This window comes from Drepanopeziza brunnea (assembly GCF_022702325.1).
Source record: "Drepanopeziza brunnea f. sp. 'multigermtubi' strain 214-2 chromosome Unknown ctg4, whole genome shotgun sequence".
NCBI lineage: Eukaryota > Fungi > Ascomycota > Leotiomycetes > Helotiales > Drepanopezizaceae > Drepanopeziza > Drepanopeziza brunnea.
Window position 1 is genome coordinate 1,382,263 of NW_027094067.1, and position 21,922 is coordinate 1,404,184.

Consider the following 21,922-nt stretch of genomic DNA (forward strand, 5'->3'; position numbering starts at 1 on the left):
AGCTTCACACCTTCAATTCCCCTAAGCTTGCTCCGCAGCCCCGAATCCTTCTGGCGCTGAGAAACTCACGCAAAAATGACTTTGGATCCCCCTTCGTACCTCTCCTCGCTCCAGAACAACATTCGTAGTCGACCAATTCCCTTCGAATCCTGTGTGCGCGCCGGCACAATAAGTGACGACCAGTTGAGCAAGATCAGATCCGTGGACAAGGTCAGGAAAGAACAGAGGAAAGAAGCCGTGGAAGGTGACCTCGATGGATATCGCACTCTATTTGTGGGTAGTGGTGGGAAGGCGGGCGTAATAGAATCAGCTGCAAAGCGTGGAGATGTCGTACAGTATATCTTGGTCCTCTTCAGCGACTTGCTTGAAGGTAATGCATTCTTCTCGCCGCTATATTCGAAGCAGTACTAATATCTGAGTTGCAGGAATCCCGGCTTTCGCAAAAGCTCTCTCCGAACATCAAGACCCATACGGCACTCTGTTACCCCTCCTAAAATCCAACGACGTCGAAAGCACAATACCACTACTGACCTCGACGGTCCTTACGGCTATCATTTCTGGCACTCCAAGCTTCTCCAAGAAAGAATCGTCTGCGATCCCCAAGCTCTTCACCTACCTCTCCACATTAACCAAGGCAACAGACGGAGGCCTACAGGATATAGGGGTCCTGCAATACTCAGCATTGTTGCGAGGCAAGAGATCAAGGCAGTTATTCTGGGATCAAAGGAGCGAGACAGTTGGACCTCTTGTGGAAATCCTTAAGGCAGCTGCGGGTGTATCGAACGGAGATTCGGCCTCTACCTTGTGGAGTGGTGCAGCTAGCTTCCGGAGCGGACCTGAGGGTACTCTGGGAGGCGGAGTAGGCTTGCAGCTACTCTATCACGTTCTGTTGGTCTTGTGGCAGCTGAGTTTCGAGGGCGCTGAGATTGGAGAAGGTCTGGACGAGTAAGCACAGCATCTGATCCAGTCCGTTACAGACCAAGCTAATAGCAGCAGCGAGTTTGATGTCATTCCTCTCTACACACAGCTTCTAAGACTATCGCCCAAGGAGAAGACCACCCGACTCTTGATATCATCGCTGTACAATCTTCTTTCGACAAACAGATCCTCGTTGCTTCCTGCTGCAGTACTCGCACGACTTCCCGCCCTGCTCCAGAACATCAATGGACGCCATCTTTCAGACACGGATCTTCTTGACGATCTTAAAAACCTCAGCGAGATGCTCGACGAGTATACGAAGACCCAGACAACATTCGACGAGTACGCTGCTGAAGTCAACTCTGGCCATCTCCGCTGGTCACCTCCGCATAGAAGCCCTACCTTCTGGGCCGAGAACGCTCGCAGAATCCTCGAGCATGAGAAGGGCACATTACCCAAGAAGCTCGCGGAGATCATGGGCAAATCTTGGGAGAATGACAAATCAGTTCTGGCTATCGCCTGCAACGATGTCGGATGGCTGGTCAAGGAGGTTCCTGAGAAGCGGTATCTGTTGGAGAAGTTGGGCTTGAAGACGAGGGTTATGGAGTTAATGCAAGAACCGGATGAGACTGTCAGGTGGGAGAGTCTCAATGCGCTATCCGGATGGCTGAGATACAGCTTTGAGACGAAGTGAGTGAGTGTTGTGATTGGGGAAAATGTGTATTACCAATGAAAACAGGGTGGTATTCGGTTTTTTTCTTTGAGCCGATGACTTACGCTCTACTCTTATTGCTATCCAGAATGCTATGCTATTGTATTAGAGTAGAAAAGGCAGCACCAGCCATGGCCGGAGATTGAATTTACTTGCTATAGCTTAGCTGGCTTCTTTTCCCCGTTTGTTTCCTCTACTCGCTTCTCATTTGCTTGCTCACTCGCTATTTCCCATGAATATATTTAAAAAAAAAAAAAAAAAAAAAAAAACCCTTGGATTTGGTCGAGGCAAGAAAGGCTTTGTTTGTTGCCTTCTGCGCGGAAGAGTGTTATGGAGCTGGGATTCTTCTCCGTGATAGATTTTTTTCACGTTTAATTGTACATGTAATATATAGCTCCCTTTGAAGCCGTATGTGAGCGACAAGCCGTCCTCTCACGGTCATTCGCAATAGAATTCTTACTTTTTCCCCCCTTGTCAGTAGCGTGCGTCTATTACGTAGTAGCTTCAGTCATAAACATCGGGTCTAGGTTTCTGAGATATAGAAGGTCTATCCGCTGTCCAAATAAAGAGATACCCTATCTCTGGCTTCAACCTCCGTAGAGCGAATGTTGTCTCACGGTGCGGACTGTACTGTGTCCTGCTCCGAAGTCACGGTTGCCACCCTTGCAGATTTTCCGACTGCTGGGATATGGGAGCGTCGAGGGCAACGGGGATGGATTTGAGGCTGACGAATTCCGAATTGGGCTTCTGGGGTGGCTTTAGACTCGAAGTCCGAAGTCGGGAAACTCCTTGACGCTGGGGTCAGCTGGGATCAGACATCGTATCGTTTTCTATTGTACCACTCGCTCAGCAGTGAGCAGGTGTCCGAAGTGCGGATTGAGTTGAGCGACCTGAAAATACATTCTTTCTTTTGGGACTAATTAACTGCCAGAGCAAAAACGTTGAAGTGAGTACCAGCGTTCGGGACTGATTGATGGCTTGTCTCGCTGCCTTTATGACTCCACCTCGTCCTTCATTCCAGCTCGAAAGAAAAACCGGAGGAAATCCTCTGGAATCATAATCCGACCTCTGAGTATACACAAGAGTGACGAAATAGAAGAGATGTAATGATAAATCGCCCAGCGTAGATAGCCGGCGGATGGAGACCTCCAACTACCCTTTGGTACTGACGGGCGAACGGAAGTTTATTCCCCTGGCAATGACTTCGCACCATGCTAACTAGCTATTAGAGAAGAGAATGTTGATTCATTTAATGTATTTAATCGAACGCTACCAATTCATTATACTACTATTAATCGCTTGCTTTACTTTTAGTACGAAAAGCGATGTTGGCGAGCCCATAAATCGCTAGCTAGCCTTTATCGATATCATGAGTACTAGGAGCAAAGTTAACCGACGGATGTGGAACAGGGCGGGGCCAAAGAGAAGCCGAGAGGAAGCCACGGTGAGAAAAAAAAAAGCATGGGAGCCACACGACAAAAGATTATTGACACCGACCTCTAGAAATCAAAAACAAAGGTCGTGCAGGGAGTCGAACCCTGGTCCCGAGAAGGTCTGAAGATCAGAGCCATGATTCTGATGTGTCAAAATCTCATGTGCTAACCGTTACACCACACAACCGATTTTTATATCTGATGATATACTCTGGGCTTTTTAATTTGTATTATGTCGCTTTCAAAATTCTTTCGGACCGGTAACTCTGACACACGGGCTTATGTGTGGAGCTAAGTCATGAAAGGGTGGGTCGTTTTAGCTTTTTACTTGGCTTTGCTTCGTATTGTTCTCGCTTGCATTTCCCAACTGGGATGTCAATTTCTTCTTGTCTTTTTTTTGGGGGCGGGAGGCAAAATTCAGTGTGTGTGGGCTCTGTTTCCCGAATCACGACTTACGGGAGTCGAATTTTGACGTCTCCCTTTTTCTTCTCCAACGAGAAATCAGAACTTTTAATAACGTTGCTTTGATATCTTCCAGATTAAGAACCATTTATTTTACACGCTTCTTACATGAGATTTTTCCCTCTTCGGGAGGTGGCGACACAATCGAGTGATGAGAACTGCTTTGAATATGATGCCAAGTAAAATTCTGATACCTAGCATCTATCCTGTCACCTATTTTCTAGCCATGAGCTGTTTAGTCTATACACTTACTCTATCTACTCTTCCCGCCACATTACATCATTAGGTATACCTATCGCTCTCACTTTGAATCCATACGAATAGGACAGACGGCCAGTCGAAAGCTCATCAGTATTCATTAGCTAATCTACGCTCGCGGAGTCTACCTCCAGAAAAGAAGGCGCCGATATTAATATCATCGCTATAGTGCACGCATAAAACGCACCTGAAAGCACAGGCAGTATCAAAAAGAGCTCAAGACGCTCCGCCGTACCCACCTCGGCGACCCTTAGTAACCTCGACGTGCACAGTCTTCTCCCCATAGTGCGGCAGCTCCGTGATGGCTCCGCCCATGGTGACCATCTCGTCTTGTACAGTGACGATCAGATTGGGGAGGCTTTCAATAGGCACAACGGTCCCGTCAAACTGCTCACTGGTTAGCTTTTTTTTTTTTTTTTCCCCTACAGCATTCAGCGACCCTGCGACGTACTTTTTGCGCTCTCCACTCCAGATTCGTCTGCAGGTACTTGCTCATGGCAGCCGTGTCTGGTGTGTTCATTCGATTCTTATTCAGCCATTCCATCAAGCTGAGCTCCGAAAAAGCTTCCACCACAGGAAGCGGTCCAACCTTGGGGGTTGGTGGCGGGAAAACTGGGAAGGATCCAACGCAAGCAGAGCTCATAGCCCAATCCTTTGGGTTCTGAGGAACACCGCCAAGAAACAGTCGGACGATGAAACGCTCGCCGCTTAGATCGAACTTGGAGACGCGGAGACCGACGGACCATTCTCGAGTTCGTTGGCCAGGAAGCAAATCTCTCGTATCCATATTGCCTGATCCACGCTTGGCAATTGGAGGGTTCGGATTGTATAATCTGTTGATTGCCGCGCTGACGTCTTTCTTGAGCTCGGCTGGAGATAACTTCCAGTCTTGGATCTCGGGGTACGTGTAGCCAAAAGTACTGATTTGTTGCGCGGTGATTGAGTTGAAGTATGGGCCGTCGGCAGAAGTCAGGAATGGTGTCAGAGGTGTGGTGTTGCTAGCCATAGTGTTTTGTGCCAACGTAAAGGTGCCGACTTCTTCGATTTGTGGAGTGAGGCTCGAATTCGAATTGATGACTTGCCACAGGGCATGTAATCTATCCACATTGGCATGGTGCAACCAACTCAACAAGGGTCAGCTTGGATTTGTACAGAACCTTGTAGACGGAACAAGCTTGCTCACAAGAGTGGATCGAAGGCAGAATAGCTCAAGTATGACATATGGCCGGAATTCAATCCGACAGACCCATGTACTTGGTTATGGGGGCTCTCGATTGAAATGCCTCCCGTTGCTTCAGTTCCGAACTCGTTGAAGGTGACGGGCTTGACCAAGGCGTACCACTGTGTAGTTCATCAGTATCCAGCTTGTTCGTCACATTGGAAAGCGTGTACCTAAGCCTAACCAGGATGACAGACAACAAGGTACTCACAGTCATGCTCTTAAGGTCGACACTCCGCAAGGCATTATTTGCATTGTCGATATTAGACTCATCACCATCATGCTCTGCACCTCTCACAGTATGCGGATAACGCGCCAACCAAGCATCCCAGGCCCTGGAAAGAAAGGTAAGTTATTAGATAACCATCTAGAAAATTTTCGAGGCCAGTTTTGAGATCATGAGACGCCGAGAATATAGCGATCCTATGGGCCGATCAACTTACAAGTCCTCGGTAGCTGGAAAGTTCACTGGATCTAGAGGGAAGTTCTTGAAATTGTATCGAAACGTCGGGTTGGTGACATTCTGGGGACCGGACGGTGTTTCGATTTGGACGGTAGGTTGATTGACCACATCAGGCATTGTTGGTATACTTGCCCAGTCCCAGTAAGGAATTCGGAAGTTGTCAGCGGCAACCTACATTATCTCCAGGTCAGCTTTTGTCAGATCGCGATCACCAGTTTGCGGAAGAGGCACAGGGAATATCAACCTTATAAGTAGCATAATTTTCGGCAGGATAGGCCTTAACGATGTCTTGAATCAGAGCACCGATCAATTCCTGCAATATTGTGAGATTCTCTAGATACTGGGGCCGGCGCTTGTTCTTACCTCGAAAAGTGCTAGATATGGTCGGTGCCAGGGCAAGAAGAGGACTGAGCCTGTTCACCGTTAGCTGTTGGCTTGTGATGTTTCGTATCAAAATGAGACGAGAATAGAGAGGCTATTAGCAATTTACCGTGCGTGCAGTATCCTGTTAAGGGGGCATTGTGGCCTTGTTCAGCATTACCCCATTTAATATATGGTCCTGCAAGCAATCAGCCTCTTGTGACCCATATGATCAATGCCATTCTTACGTCCATGGATGCCCGCAACCTGGGAGAACGACAGGAAGTAGTCATCATCCTGGTTTTGGAACGCGGAGAGACCTTGTATATACAGAGACCTGGGTGTGAACAAAAATCAGTGGCTGGCCAGTCGAATGGTTGTTCCTAGGTTGCGAGACGTCTCAAAGTTTGTTGGGAGTAGGATTTTGCTTACCACGCTGGAATGTCCTTCTGAAGATCCAGAATGTTTCTACGAGCCGGTCGAGCTGAGCCTGTTTGTCTGTTGATCCCAGTTTGTAGGCCTTTTATTCCATACACGGGCTGTTGGAGCTGAGCACCGTTTGAAGCTGTTGGTACGGCCGCAACAAACCATGACACGGCCAGGAAAGTCCAGGGGGCGATGATTTGGGGCAGCATTGTGGGGGTGGTGATGGTTGCGTAGACAGTTACTCGTATCCTATAGGAGTAAATTGTGAGGCGGAGGTAAGTACGGTGTGTGAAGTCGGCGTGGTATAATTCTTGGGGGTTTTATAGAAGAGCAACGCTTCCATTTGGGTCGAAATTTCGCACCCTCGCCAGCAGAGCCTTACTTTCTCGTAGGGCCAGTCCCGAGCGCATGGCTGCAGGCAAGAAAAGTCTCGGGAACAAGCAAGAACCACGAGTTTGTCCCTCCAGCTCATGCAACGACCCGGTACTTTTGGGTCTTGGGCCATGAGCCGCGTGCTTGCCAATCGCGAGCTTGTTTACTTCAGCTTCCAGCCAGCCGGCTTTTCCTACACCAAATAGTACTTTATACCGGCACTATTCTCCTCCAAACAGAAATGGAGCTTTGGGAGTGCACGGCGAGTGTCTCCGACTCCAGCGTTCAGCTTTCATCTTCAGCTGTCGCACTGAAGTCATGGTGACCGGAATACATTGGTCCAGCGTTTCGGTGCTCAGAAAACTCCGGAAAGAACGTGCCCTGACTGGTACGCAGCAACGGCTTGAATAGCCTGGTTTTCGAACAAGAATATTGTCGAAATTGGCCTCTGCTGGTTGGAGCGATAATTCGACATCCGGGTCGAATTGGATACTTGCATATACGAAGACGCTCCACCAAGCATGACCCGTATTGTACAACAGACTACGAGCGTCTTGAGAAAGGTTTGTTTTCTGAGGAGTCATTTTCTTCGGCAGTGTGAATGACGAGAGTATGGGGCGGACACAGCAGCAGCGCTCCGCTGCTCGAAATAACTTTTTCTGCTTCGTCTTCTCCATTAAATTAGCGTTGGTACCATTCAGATGTATTTATTCGTACCATCTACTGAGATACACAAGGATCCAGATTACCAAGCTGGGTCAATGTCCTGCTCTTTGTCCAGAAAAGAGTATTGAACAAAAACCTTTGCGTCGAGAACTCCAGCGAACTGAAATGAACGCAAAACAAAAGACATCTAAGCATTGAAGCATGGAGAAAACTTGCAGTGGAAAAGAGGGTTCCAGCCATCCTCGGCATGACGCAAAGTCGGAGATATCATCTCCTCGGGCTTTCTCATGCCAAAAGCCTTTTGCTTCTAAACTTTGAACGCACAAGGACAGCGAACTCAAAACACAGATAACGAAAGATCACATCGCGATTGGTAAATACGGCGAGAAAGCATTGGACCAAATAGCTTAAGAAACCAGGGACAAGTCCAGGAGCCTGAAATGGCAGCTCGATTAGCAGATGTTCCTCGTGAACGCGAACGTGACTGATATCAAATTTATACCGACTCGAGTTCATGTCGAGACCGGGATATTAATGTTGATAAGTTGCAGGATTCCATCATTCGAGCATGCACGACTCGATCATCCACACAATGTCGAAAGCGCTTATGCTGGGCCAGAGGATTGTTGCTATTTAATGTCATCAGAGAATAACACGGGGTGTGGTCGGATTCAATGTTGAAAAAGCATGACCTGAATGAAATTTGTTGCTAATTAGCCCTGATTATTAATTGATCCTTCTCAGAACACCACGATTGCTTCACACGCCTCAAATGTTTTGGCCGTAGCGACACACTGCATTAGTGAAGTTAAATCATCAGCCTTACTTACTAAGTTGTTGGAGCTTTGAAGATATCACTGGCCACGCGATTTTGATCATTGCCCATACCGTAGGATGGACGGTGTCGAGGTCCTAGAAGCTGTCTGTCGGTTAGCGCCATCTTCTACTGTGTAACGGATCGCAGTTCTGATCTGATATGGTCAATGCTGATCTGTGGTTAGAGGATGAGCTGTTGCCGATGATTCTGAAGGTTCAATTTTCAAATGTCCAGTTAGGTCACGGAAATACCTCTGAGCAGTTCGCTTCAGCTGTTTCTCCATATGGACCCACAAATGCTGACATTAGCTCTTGTGAAAACTAAGATAGAAGCTCCGACACCTCTGATCCTCTGATTATATGCGTACACCTATATTCCGAAAGTCCCGGTCTACATTGGAGTAATTCAACTTCCGTGAATATACAAGTTTTTGTGTACCAAGAGCGGACTGCAGTTAGTGGCTTCCGGCATACCTTTTGTGTAAGATTTTGTATCAGGCAGAGGACCAAGTTCTTTGTAATGTTACCAACTGGCTAGTTACTAAAAGTTTATGATTCATTAAAAGGTAGACCCCCTTAAACCCCCCTTTATTATTCATATTTTTATTTATATACCGGGGAGATCCCGGACCCCTTTTATTACTTATAATTGTATATTTAATTATATTACGAAAATGTCAGAAGTTATAGGGGTTACAAAGGTTATAAAAGTTACAAAATTTATAAAGGTTATAAAGGTTACAGAGGTTATAGAGGTTACAGAGTTTATAGAGGCTACAAAGGTTACAGAGGTTACAGAGGTTACAGAGGTTACAGAGGTTACAGAGGTTACAGAGGTTACAGAGGTTACAGAGGTTACAAAGGTTATAAAGATTACAAAGGTTACAAAGGTTACAAAGGTTACAAGAGTTATAGAGGTTATAAAGGTTACAGAGGTTATAGAGGTTACAGGATCATAGAAGTCACAAAATTTATAAGAGTTATTAAGTTCAAGAACAAGAATATGTATTAAAGAGGGTTTAGACCCGAATCTTTAACCCAGCTGCGGGAGGTGCACCTGGAGGGGGGGGGGAGGAGAAGGGGGGAAGGTCCCGAACATAAGGCAATAAATTGTTCCTTTGCCTTAAAGGAGCACCCTTTAGAATAACAAACCTGAGTTTCTATATCGTAAAGAGTGGAGCGTTAAGCAAGTGGTGGGTATGGTTGATAGACGCGTAATTATTGATTGATTAATTACCTTAAAGGCAGGTAGGCGTCATTTGAGCGGTCCTCTGACCCTCTTTTGTAAAAGACGGTTATTAAACCGTTTAAAATCAGTACTAGTTACAAATCAAGAATAATTCACCTTTTTGATCGTCCCCGAGCTCGGGACCGTTTTATGGCCGTCTTATCGCCGTCTCCGTTTATATTTTTAAAATAGGCTTATTAATAAGCTTGTTTTAAAAAATTAAAGTAGTCCGATAACTATTCAAAAGTAGATATAATCATAAATAAAAATAATTTCTTAAATAAAATCGTTTTAATAATAATTTAATAAATTCGAGATCAAGATATTTATCGGTAATCATCGGTTTCCTTAATTTTTAATTCGAAAGAATTGACCGACTTGCTGTAGCAAGTCGGCACCACCAAGGCGGGACACCCAGCAAGGCGGGACAGTAACGGTATACCACTTATTGAACAATAACTATTAATACAAAAAAGAAAAAAAAATCTTTATATGATTAGAAAGTATTGCTTCACAAACGTGAATTAAAATTATAAAGATGTATTTATTTGTAGTAATTTAATATATTAAAATGTAATGAAAACATAGTCAAAAACTGTCCTAAATAATTCAAATTTACTTGTTTATTGCAAATATCTTAACAACCACAACCTTAATTGAAGAAAACGTTACATATATCGAAAATAAATGATTTAATGTATTATATTACTAAAGGTATTAATTATTAAATCAAGGTTGGTAGTGATGCACGTATTCTTTTGATAGGTTTGAATAAAAGTCCGATTTTCGTGTTCCTCGCTTATTCTAGTATATACGCGGAAATTCTGATATATACGCATTACCAAAATCGAAAAGTATATACCAAAAGTATTATCTTTATTACTTTAACTCAACACAACAAAGGAATAACAACTTGTAATTAGAATTCAATTCATTGGTTAATATCAAAATAAATACGGCGCATCGTTTTATACAAAAATAATTATTATATAATAGTTGGTTGATTTTTTATTCATTAAAAAGGAGCAAATTTTACTGTCCCGCCTTGGATTTTTTACAAATTAAATTCAAGGTAACCGACGATTACGATTTAAATTATTTAAATCGTTTGTTCTCAGATTCTATTTAATTTCAAGTATCGGCCTAAGGTGATCTACTAATTATGCTAACCCCTTGGAATCGTCTTTCAAAGAGACCGTCATCGGATTGTCAGCTGACGGTTTAAATAACCCCTTACCTGCCTTTAAGGTAATCTACGAAGTGGAAGACGCGTCTGCGTTAATGTCCCGGCGCCGGAGTTACTTTAGTCCCCCTTTTTTTTAAAAAAAAATTCGGGCCGACCCGTTCCGAACGTTCTATAAATTGATATGGAATAAAATTCTTGGCATGCTCAGAAATCTTGCCAGACCGGTATAAAATAATCTCACATGATTGGATGACTAACCACCATAATTACTGGAATTTATCTTAGGTCACCGTTGGTGATAATACGAGAGAACGCGAGGAACTACCTTAAAGGGTGGTAGGGGGTCATTCAAATGGTCCCCTGATCCTCTTTTATAAGTTGTTATTGTTGTTGTATTTATTAACGTCGGGCGGGTATCCAAAACGCAATGCTTGGACCCTGGGGACCTCCCATGGGGTACGGCGACGTGCTAAGTAGAGGAATGTAAACCCCCTAAAAGCAATTCATAGTGCTGTACGTCGAGTTTTCTCTCGACAACTGTCGAATACGTGTCGCTCTACGGGCGGCCTCGATCCGTATAATACAAACATCGTTTTCTTTCGTCGTAAAGCTAAGAAGGCCCGCGTTCGTAGCCCTTGGATAAAGCCGGTGTGTTTGCAGAACGCTCTTTCGAAGGCGCAGTACCGTGTTTCGATCAATCGATGTTGTACAGTGTGGTCCTTACCTCACGTGCTCCTCACGTGCTTGCACGTGCTCCCTTACACGTGCTGCCAAGCTCCTTAGAGGCCACGTACCACATGTACATATCTACAGTTGCTCTCGTGCTCTCCTGAATAGATCAGACACTTCTATCGCCATCTCTTGGACCCTTGATCTCTGCTCCACCTACCTAGGTATACGCCATCTGTCACCATAATCGAACTAAGCTTTTCTTATCCTATCTCTTATACACGTTCCCCTTTTATCGCAAATCCTCTTGGTCTTTTCAGTCGGTATGCCCGTCAGGTATAGATCGTAGTCGGCGTAGTATTCGAGAAGAAGGAGGAAGGAGGTTCGGAATCGCCGGTAAAGGAGAATTCTTCGAGGAGACGTCGCATATCGATGATTCAATTTCGGCTTTCCAGACTCTTTATCTCTTTTTCTACCGCAGGAGAAAGGAAGAGAAAGAGCTGAAGGTTCGTAAGGGGCACCTCGTACAGGTAAAGAATCGTAGCCCCCCGGTCTCAAGACGGTTTTTATACGAAAAGACGAGTATATAAAAAAGACGATTTAATTGAATAAAGTATTTCTAATTTAACTACGATTTAAATAATTTAAATCGTTTATTTTCAAATTCTATTCAATCTTAAATATCGGCTTGATCCACTAGCTATGCCAACCTATTGAAACCGTCCTTAAAAGAGATGGTTATCAGACGATCAGCTGACCGTCTAAAAGCCCCTGCATTCCCCTTTAAGGTACTCATAGCACTCCACGTAATGTACATCAATTCACCTATCCCGGGTTTTGTTTCAATCAAAATCAAAAGAGCATCGATCATGATTGCAGCGAAGGCTTTGTGAAATGGGCGTTGCATTGACAGGATTCGAGAATTTTATCCAACGGCCATCGACATTCGGCCAGACCAATCAACCATACTTCTAACAGAGAACTTTACCACTCATCACACACCACACACCACACTATGCATCGGTGACTTCTCCAATATGGTTCTCGAACTCTGTCATGCCACTCCCTCGGATGTCGACCGTATAGCAGCCATCCATCTAGCAGCTTTCAACGACAATGCTCTCCTCCACGCCCAGTTCCCCACCTCCGAGAGTCTCTCCGCATTGCAGTCTATTCTCGCCGAAGAAACGCTCCATGCGATCCAGCGGACTCAGACCACAAAAGCCGTCCTGGTTGTAAAGGATAAGGAGTTGCAAGAGAATCAGATCATAAGCTTTGCAAAGTGGGATCTGCCTACGGATCATGCAAAGCAGGTACTTCATGAGGGGATCACGTGGCCAGACGACTGTCAACAGGAATCGCTTGACCGGTATCATGAGTTGGCTGAGGCGGCCAAGGAGAGGGTTGTTGGGAAGGGCAAATGCTACCGTATGAGCCCTCGATGCTAGACGTCTTCTGTGTTTTCCCCACCTCGTCTCACATGTATTCGTCGTTCTCCTGAGGGTGAAGCTTCACCTTGCCCTCCGGTTTCCTGTTTCGGCGTTTACATATCTACTAATCTACGATATAGGCATGAATTTCGTTGGTACTGATCCTCGGTATCAAGGCCGTGGTGCCGGTACGATGTTGACGAAATGGGGGTTGTCTGCTGCCGAGAAAGACGGCCTACCAGTCTATCTTGAAAGTACAGTAGCAGCTTCATCCCTCTACCGACGTCTGGGGTTCGTTTCTCGAGATGGCCTCTCTATGGTACTGCCAGGGAACAGTCCGACTGGCGGACCCAATATATACGAAGAAGTATGCATGATCAAAGTTTGGCATGACTTGGAGTACGACCACTGGGACTCGAGTCTCAATATTTCCAGCTTAACAGAAGACCTTGGTATTGGCGTTCTACCTCAGACTGTTATCCAAGCAGTCTATGACCGTATCGACGCGTATAAGAAAGTGCAGCCGTCAGTCTGGCTGCATCTTCAGCCTATAGGCGAAGTGATGAGGGCGGCGAATGAGTTACATACACGGTTCAACGACGAAAAGAACAGGCCTCCACTATGGGGAGTCCCCTTCAGTGTGAAGGATAGTATAGATGTTGCCGGGGTACTAACGACTACTGGCTGTCCGGCACTGGCCTATATTCCGACAGTTTCGGCTTCGGTATATCAACGCTGTATCGATGCTGGGGCTCTGTTCATTGGGAAGACGAACATGGAACAGCTGGCCACTGGTATGACAGGATGTCGAAGTCCATACGGCACTCTACACTCGACATTCAGCAAATCGCATATCGTAGGCGGTTCGAGTAGTGGGAGCGCAGTCACAGTAAGCGAAGGGCTTGTATCGTTCTCTCTCGGAAGTGATACAGCCGGCTCAATACGAGTACCAGCGCTATTTAATGGAATTATAGGATTCAAGCCGACAAAAGGGACAGTCTCAGCGAGGGGCGTATCTCCGGCGTCTTTACATCAAGACTGTGTCTCCTTCCTCACGTCTACCATTGCAGATGCCGAGCGAGTTTGGGATGTCTGTAAAGGATTCGATACGGGAGATGTTTTCGCAAAGTTACCATGGCAAATCCGACCTGCCAAACAGCCAACTAGCCGGATTCGATTCCGCTTTGGGATTCCTCCTACAAGTGCGCTCGAAGTTTGCAGCCCTATGTATCGCCAAATGTTTACAGAAGTCGTCGATGCAATTCAAAGGGAAGGTGGGAAGCTAGCCGAGCTGGACTGGGCACCGTTCGACGCGGCCAACGAACTCCTTTACAACAGTACCTTCGTCCTCGAACGACTCACGATGCTCCCAGATGGATGGCTGGAGAAGAACAAACAGCTTCTGCACCCCGTCACCCGCCAAGTCTTCGAGAGCATGGTGGAACGTCAGACTACCAGCACTGCCGTTGATGTCTTCAAAGACCTACATAAACAGGCAGAATACAAGCGAGCAGTAGAGAATATCCTCACGCTCGAAGAGAATATTGAAGATGGTGTCGATGAGATGACGTTGATGATCGTCCCAACAGCACCGTTCCATCCGACTATTGAAGAGGTGGGCAGAGATCCGGTAGCGATCAATGGACGATTAGGCGCGTTTGCGCATTTTGCCAATGTGTTGGACTTGGTGGGTGTGGCGGTCCCTTGTGGGAAATATGAGATTGGAGAGGTGGTTGACGGCAGAATGGTGGAGTTGCCGTTCGGAGTCACGATCCTGGCCGGTGCTGGGCTGGACGCGCAGGTTGTGGAGGTGGTGAGTAGATTGGAGGAAAGACTTGGGGAGCTATGTTGGTGAGTAGAATGAGGGCTGGATAATCGTCTATTTGCACATTCGGCGAGGCCGTCATCGCTTAGTCCCCCGAAATTAGCGAGAGAGCTCGGCTCTCGATCGCGAGGATGTCAACAGCAAAGTGGGGGTGCTCGCGTCTACCTTCAAGGTGGATGTGAAGGCTTTTGGACAGCCAGTTGATCATCTGATAACGATATTCTTTCAAGACGGACCTCAGTGGTTGGCATGGTCAATGGATTGATCACCATACGTCTGTATCTAAGATCTGATAAATTTCAAAAATAAATGATTTTAATCATTTAAATCGTAGCTGAAATGGGATCGATTTCATCGATTTAATCATCGCTTGTAAGAACTCGTATTTTGTCAAAAGACCTGTCCTAAGATCATCTGCAGCATGTTGGGACCGTTTTAAGACCTATGGGACGGCCACGGGATGATCTCTCTGAATGGGACGGTCAAGGACGGTTTATTACCTAATCTATTCTAAGACGGGTTTTAATACTGATTTTAAGCGGTCTCATTGATAATCATCTCTTATGAAAGAGGATCACAGGACCATTGAAACGACCCCCTAATGTCCTTTATGGTATCGTTGACTGCAACTTTAGGGCTTGGATATGTGGAGGTCGCCTTTAATTAGGTCGAGGAGGTCGCTAAGCCAAGCATAAACTTGTGCACAGCGGAGGCCAAGGAGCCTCGTGGAGCCAGATTAGCGTCAAGTACTAATTTGGATGGCAGAACCATCTCGCGTGGCAGGATCGCACTACCAAAGTCACGATGTTAGACTGGATGTCCGGTAGAGTTACCTTAAAGTCAGGTAGGGGTTATTTCAATGGTCCTCCGACCCTCTCTTCTATAAGAGACGGTCATTGGATCGTTTAAAGTCGGTTCTAAACCCTATCCTGGAATAGTCCCCCGATTAGACTATCTTGTGACCGTCCCTTTGGAAGAGGGACCTTCCCGTGGCCGGCCATTCCATGGCCGTCCCCGTTCGGATTTGTAAAAACACGTTCATTAAGTAAGTCGTTGCAAATATATTAGACAGTCGATTAATCATGCTAAGAAAGATACTATTGAAATATAGCAAACACTTTTTCTAATGGTATCATTTTGATTATACTTCGTAATTCGGTTCTTAAACCGATTCGTGAAAATATAATTTGGTTTTCGTCATCTTGAATATTCGTGGCAAGATGTTTTTCGGTATCGCTACTTACTACTGTACAGTACTTACGGCTTGAACTTTAATGGTTTTAAAATCAAGTGGGGGCGGGGGGCGCCGGGGAGGAGGCAAAGTCAAAAAGATAAAGGAAGTAGCGAATTATCTGCTTACCTATAATTATCTGCCTACTAATATAAGTAAAGTTCTCTGGGAGGGTTTTCAGTTCAGGGACGGCCATGGGCCGGTCCCCAAAAGGGTCTCAACGATCGGAGACGGGTCCGAAGATGGTCTTTTCGTACAAAGACCGACTTTTGTAAACGACGATTTAATCGATTGAAACGGTTGTACTGTAGTAATAATATTTCTACGAAAAGACGGATTCTTATAAACGACGATTTAACAGATTAAACCGGTTCCATTTCAGCCACAATTTAAATGATTTAAATCGTTTGTTTTCAGACTCTATTCGATTCTTAGATATAGACCTGGGGTGATTCATCAGCCATGCCAACCTCTCAGGACCGTCTTCGAAAGAGATCGTCATCGGATGAGTAGCTGACCGTCTAAACAACTCCGTACCTGCCTTTACGGTAGGAATGAAGATATGCTATTTACCATTACACACTTAGTAGCTATGAAACCCTTACTACTAGATCTATAATCCTCACTGCCAACTACTGCCTTTAAGCTCACCCGGCTGAGCCTCTTCTTCTGCAAATGTATTTGTATCACTGAGTTGCGATTCTGGAAGGCGTGACGAGGTAGCTAGCTACAATATACTTGTGAAAACTTGCGATTGCTCTTGTGATTGCCGAAACGAATCGGGGGACTAGCGCTAACCTCAATATCACCTCTGCTGCCGGTACATCCTACCACGAAGGTCAATTTCATCTGGTAGTTTCACAAGGTCTTCCTGTGGAAAGTCTCTATTACGTAGAGAGTTTGTCAGCTTGTGAAGCTTAAGTTGCTCTCGTGATCTCGTCATCGTCGGACTTGTGCCCGTCACCGTCAAGATCCTGCAGGCTCTTGTTTGGCGGTTAAATTAAGGGAGGAAACTATACCAGGCAGCGGCGGGGAGGTGTAGGTAGCTGGGGATAGCTTCAGAAAAGCTCAAATGGGGGCGACGGTGAGGTTGAGCGGCGGTGATGTTCACGATATCGAGGTGGGCGGCAATTATGACGAGATTTACTAACGATTTACCATGTACTACCTTACTAGGTACTTACCTTTACTTACTGTGGAGCGCTAGGCGCGGTGGCAGCCTTGCCCTTCCTCTTGCACATTTTTATATGCAAGCCTTGGCGCCCTCGACTCAGTTCCGCTCCGTTCCGTGAAGACGACCTTCGATACCGTACGGTACTCTGAGGTTTAAAATTTAAATGAGTGAGTGCATGGCAAGCCGTGCGCGGTGGGGTCGGCAGGGTAGAGAAGCGAGAAAAAAAGATGACTCAGCCAGCAGAATCCAACGTCGTGTGAAGATTCTGATACTTGGCATTTCTGAGTCATCAATTCCTACCAATCGGCCACTTCTCGCCGTTGTCCGTCTCCACCACGCACGGCTTGCCATGCACTCACTCATTTAAAAGCAGAAAGTTCGGTACCTATACGGAGCCTCAAAGCTAGAATTTTAGGTGTCTTTTTTTTCTACAGTACGGAGGGACTTTCATTACTTTACCAGATTTACTTTGTCTGCGATCCAGGGGTTCATGCCAGTCGGATATAGCCTTCGCTCTGCCATCTGTCTGTACTCCGAACATTCCGAGGGCCAATCACATGACGACCCCTTGAACTTTTCATTATTTTTTTTTCCTTTTGGCTTATTCCGCTCAAACGCTGCGTATCCGTATTCGGTAGACGGATCACACTTCTCCACCATCCTCCATCCGAGCAAGCTTTTCTTTAACACAAGCAATGTTCCGCCCCTCCCTAATCTAATATTACCTAAAGTAACTCCCAGGTCCCCCCGATCCCCCCACCGGATTCTTCCCCCCACCAAGAGCCCCCCCCCCCCCCCCCTTGTCGGTCTTCCCGCCAGCAGTACGGAGTGAGCAGTACCTACTACGTACGTAAGGTACCTACACAGCATCAGGCCAGCTGCTGACGTTGAACAACACACCCACAGCGCGGCGATAAGCCAGGAGGATTTAACTGGGTCCGTGGTTGGGCTGACAGGTCTCTATGTAGTACGTACAGTACCTAGTACTACCTAGTACTACCGGTACCACTACGACATCCACATCCATCCCATACCATTTTATCGAAATTTCCCCGGTCCCGACGAACCGGGGAAAGAAAGAAAGGGGGGTCAGTGGATGGATGATATTTGTTACGTATCCAATGACCACGGTGAGCGTTTGCTGGTGTCATCGCCCGTCATACTCTGTACAACTACTAGGTACTAGTAGCATTAGGCCCGGGATCCAAAACTTAGCCCATACCCCGCGGCGGGAGAGGAAGGGAAGGGGGGGGCGATGGGAAGGATGGGGCGAGGTAATGCCTGATGCCCGAAGTCAGCACGAATCGCGTTTAGCGCGCTAATGATCATCACGCATCACGATTAGGTCTTCTTATTCTTATTCTTATTCTTATTATTACTCTTATTATGACTCTTATTATTGCTACTACTACCACGATTATTATCAGCCCGACTGGTTTCATCAGTGTATTGACGCAAGGTACCTGGTACTTAGGTATTGATTTATCGATCTATCGATCTATTACTCGCTACCTACCTACCTTATCTATCGAGACCTAGGTTCCTATTACTCACTCCTACATACTTCTTACTTATCTTACCGCTTATCTTCTGAGGAGGTCAAGTTAAGCTCGCTCGCTCGCACGCAGTTCCTCTAACACCCCCCCGTTCTCTCCTCTGCTATACCCCCCCCTCTCCCACCAACGCCCACCACCACAGCAGTCAGTCCTCCAGACCGCAGACCGCAGGACCGCAGACCTGAGTGATATATACATGCTCACCTCACCACCCCGATCACTGTCAGCTTCAATGACGCCGAAAATCATCCACCACCTCCTTCTCCTTCAATCTCTCGCTGGGCCCTGTAGCAGTGATAACTGTCACTGATCAAGCTGATATCCCAATCCATCGTCGTCCGTTGGACCACTAACCAGAGGAATAAGGAAGGATACATACATACAGTAAGAGGCTCCCATATCTTTGCTCGCTGCTGCCCAGCCAGACCCCCCCCCCCCCCCCCCCCCCCCCCCCCCCCCCCATACACGGAGCCCACCGCTGATAACGCAGGTGATCCATCACCGGCCCAACACCGAATCGAGCCTCACTACACTATGTCGAACCCGACCAACATCTCTCGGACGGAGCCCATTATCATAGCTTCTCGAAAACCTCGCCAGCTGGAACCATCCATCGAGACTCCGAACAGTCACCACCTCAACGGCGGAGCTCACCTGTCGTCAAGCATGAGCAGTACAGCTTCGGGGGATTCTGAAACAAATACCAGAAGTCCTACGGACAGGCCGTGTGATGCCTGTCGGAAACGGGACAATCCATGTGCGGTAAACGAGGGGCAGACGAGTTGCGTGCTCTGTCAATACCATAATCAGGATTGCACTCTTGTACAAAGTCCTCAGCCGCGGAAGAGAAAGCTTAATACGGAAGGGAAGGAAGAATCTGTGGCCAAGAGAAGGTGAGCTGTCAGGCTTCCGCCATGTTCTCTCACTGCATAGCCCACTTTTCCACTTTAATGGAGTCGCGGCCCATATATATGGTGGCAATCGCTAACTTGATATTGCTCACAGATCCCCGGATAGAACTGACGAGAGAAGAAGATATCCCACCGAGTCAAGTATCTCGAGTACGGGAGCAACGAATTCACTCATTGAAGAAATGGCCAATATTGGAGGACCGATACAACTAAAGCGAACTTTGGGCCTTCAGAACGATCGCCACAGCCAATACATCGGGCCAACCACCGACTTTGAGCCGTCGCTTATCGACTTGTCGCCTTTCGATCCCCAAGACGAGAGTCTCTTATCGAGAGGAACTTTGAGAAAAGTCAGCGACGTTGATACTTTCCTCATGCTTCCTGACTACACCACTCCTGGTTACGAGCATGTAATCGAAGATGCCGATGCTATCGAGGCCCTCGTTGCGCCTCATGGACCGGCACTCCTCGAGTTATACTTTCGAATCATTCATCCGTATTTTCCAATTCTCCAAAAAGTCGTGTTCTACCAAACGTACAACCGTTCGTACCGGGAGTTCTCCCCGGCAATTCTGGCTGCTGTCTACATCCTAGCTATAAATTGGTGGGATCACAGCGAGGAACTTGCCAATCAACCCAGGCCGGATATCGAAGAGTTAGAACGACTAGCCCGAGTCACCCTGGCCGACGCCATGTATCGACCCAAACTCTCCACCGTCCAGGCCGGCTTACTCCTTTCCCAACGGCCGGAGGGGGATCAATGGGCACCCACGGCTCAACTAGTCGCAATCGGCCAAGAATTGGGCCTCCATCTGGACTGCTCTAATTGGAAAATTCCTCCGTGGGAGCGCGGACTGCGCAAAAGACTGGCCTGGGCCTTGTACATGCAAGACAAGTGGGGGTCCCTGGTTCACGGTAGGCCCTCTCATATTTTTGCAACCAATTGGGCTGTGAAACGTCTATCGCCTAACGACTTCCCCGATTTCGAGGTCGATGAATCGGATGTCGAAGAGAGCACCGAGTACGAACGAGGTCGTCTCCTTTTCACACAGATGATCACTTTGTCTCAGATCCTGGCCGAAGTCTTGGATACATTCTTCACGCTACAGGCCATGGCAGCTGTCACCCAAGCTGATACCCACGGGACAAATCTCGTACTTCAACTCGCTAAGCCAGTCCAACTCAAGCTTAAAGAGTGGTTTGCAGCTCTCCCTCAGTGTCTACGCATGGAGTCCTCCGCAGCTCCGGCAAACAGCAAGCAACTCATCTCAACGGGCTCCCTCCACCTCGCTTATTTCGCCACGGAAATCACCCTTCATCGCCGTATCATCCGATCTCTCGCCCCGGGCACTGCCCCTTCGTCTCCAACCTCGCGAAATTCAAAACCAGCTCTCGATCCATACATCGTCCACATCTGTCGCAGCGCCGCCAAAACCCGACTGATATCCGCCATGGATTTTGTCAACCGTCTCACATCCTCTCACCTCCGCTCGTTCTGGTACTTTGCCTCCAAGGCAAATTTCGCTCTGATAGGAACTTTTGGCTCTTTACTCTGGGCCACAGCACCAGGTAGAGAGGAGGCAGAATGGTACCGGAGAAGATTAGGCGAGTACAGATGGACTCTCGGCGTATCCAGTAAAGGCGGAGGAGCTGAAGGCGGAGGCAATGCCCGGCTCACGGAATTCGCCATGGGTATGCTCGATACCTCCACGGGTCTACTCAATTCTCTTCCCGAGAAGCCAGCATTAAGCCGTGTCTGTAGCGAAGCCGATAATCTTGGGGCCCAGCATAGACAGAGGAGTATAGTCGAAGGCTATGGCTATGGATCTTTCAGTAACGCAGGGGGCTTCGGCATTGGTGCTGCGAGGAATGGCAGCGCTGGGCTTTACGGGCTCGACAGAGAGGGGGACGCGGATACCGGGCTCGCGATGAGGAGTGGGCTAGAGAGTGGAATTTCTAGCCCTGGTACGAGTGTGAGCTCGAGTGAAGAGAGTTCAAGTGCTCATGAGGCGTTTAATGCACCTCAGGCGCAGGAGGGGCATCGTACTAATGAGAGGTGTTGACAGAACCTATCTTCTGGATGGATTTAGGAATGTAATAGCTGTGTCACAGGGACACGCTAGATTTAGCATGGGATGGCGTTAGCTAGCAATGATAGGGAGTATAGGTAGTAGTAGCAGCTTTGTTTTAGCGTCTATTGCGGGTCTTTAATAAAGAGTCTGTCTTGGGACCTCTTGAAGGGGATACGGAGTATAAGGCACCTAGGCTCGGGCTGAACGATTTATATACGGATGGATTTCAAAAAGTATCGGGAAATGGTTTATGGTCGACCATATAAAACTTGAAGGCAGTTATTTAGAGCGGGGCTAAATCTCCCGGGGATATAATAATATTATAATCAGTTTCTCGTGTTAAACTATTTACATTCTCAATTGGCATTCTCTTGTTAATTGTATGTGTAAAAAGCAACATTCTGGTTGTTACTCTTTCGTCTTGCGAGTCTTGGATTTCCGTAGATGGCTAGATAGCTATCTGCAAGCTACCTTAAAAAGGCAGGTAGGGGGTCACTTGAAGGGTCCTATGACTTTCTTTGAAGAGACGGTTATT

At 46.9% G+C, this 21,922-nt stretch overlaps 4 protein-coding genes across 4 annotated transcripts; 3 read left to right on the forward strand and 1 right to left on the reverse strand.

Annotated features, from left to right (window-relative positions):
• Window positions 1–75: 75 nt before the first annotated feature.
• Window positions 76–1,612, forward strand: L3040_003179 (uncharacterized protein; the record flags this gene model as incomplete). The annotated part of the gene is made up of 3 exons (XM_007297604.1): window positions 76–370; window positions 426–945; window positions 997–1,612. 3 exons carry the CDS (start codon window positions 76–78, stop codon window positions 1,610–1,612), a joined length of 1,431 nt encoding a protein of 476 aa, XP_007297666.1.
• Window positions 1,613–3,999: 2,387 nt separating this feature from the next.
• Window positions 4,000–6,460, reverse strand: L3040_003180 (uncharacterized protein; the record flags this gene model as incomplete). The annotated part of the gene is made up of 10 exons (XM_007297603.2): window positions 4,000–4,170; window positions 4,235–4,907; window positions 4,967–5,124; window positions 5,214–5,337; window positions 5,446–5,636; window positions 5,710–5,778; window positions 5,829–5,878; window positions 5,956–6,024; window positions 6,074–6,162; window positions 6,258–6,460. The coding sequence occupies 10 exons, from the start codon at window positions 6,458–6,460 to the stop codon at window positions 4,000–4,002; spliced, it is 1,797 nt and encodes a 598-aa protein (XP_007297665.2).
• A 5,765-nt stretch (window positions 6,461–12,225) lies between these two features.
• Window positions 12,226–14,473, forward strand: L3040_003181 (uncharacterized protein; the record flags this gene model as incomplete). Its single annotated transcript, XM_007297601.1, has 2 exons — window positions 12,226–12,616; window positions 12,759–14,473. The coding sequence occupies 2 exons, from the start codon at window positions 12,226–12,228 to the stop codon at window positions 14,471–14,473; spliced, it is 2,106 nt and encodes a 701-aa protein (XP_007297663.1).
• Window positions 14,474–19,497: 5,024 nt separating this feature from the next.
• Window positions 19,498–21,378, forward strand: L3040_003182 (uncharacterized protein; the record flags this gene model as incomplete). Its single annotated transcript, XM_007297600.2, has 1 exon — window positions 19,498–21,378. The coding sequence occupies one exon, from the start codon at window positions 19,498–19,500 to the stop codon at window positions 21,376–21,378; it is 1,881 nt and encodes a 626-aa protein (XP_007297662.2).
• Between the last annotated feature and the right edge of the window lie 544 nt (window positions 21,379–21,922).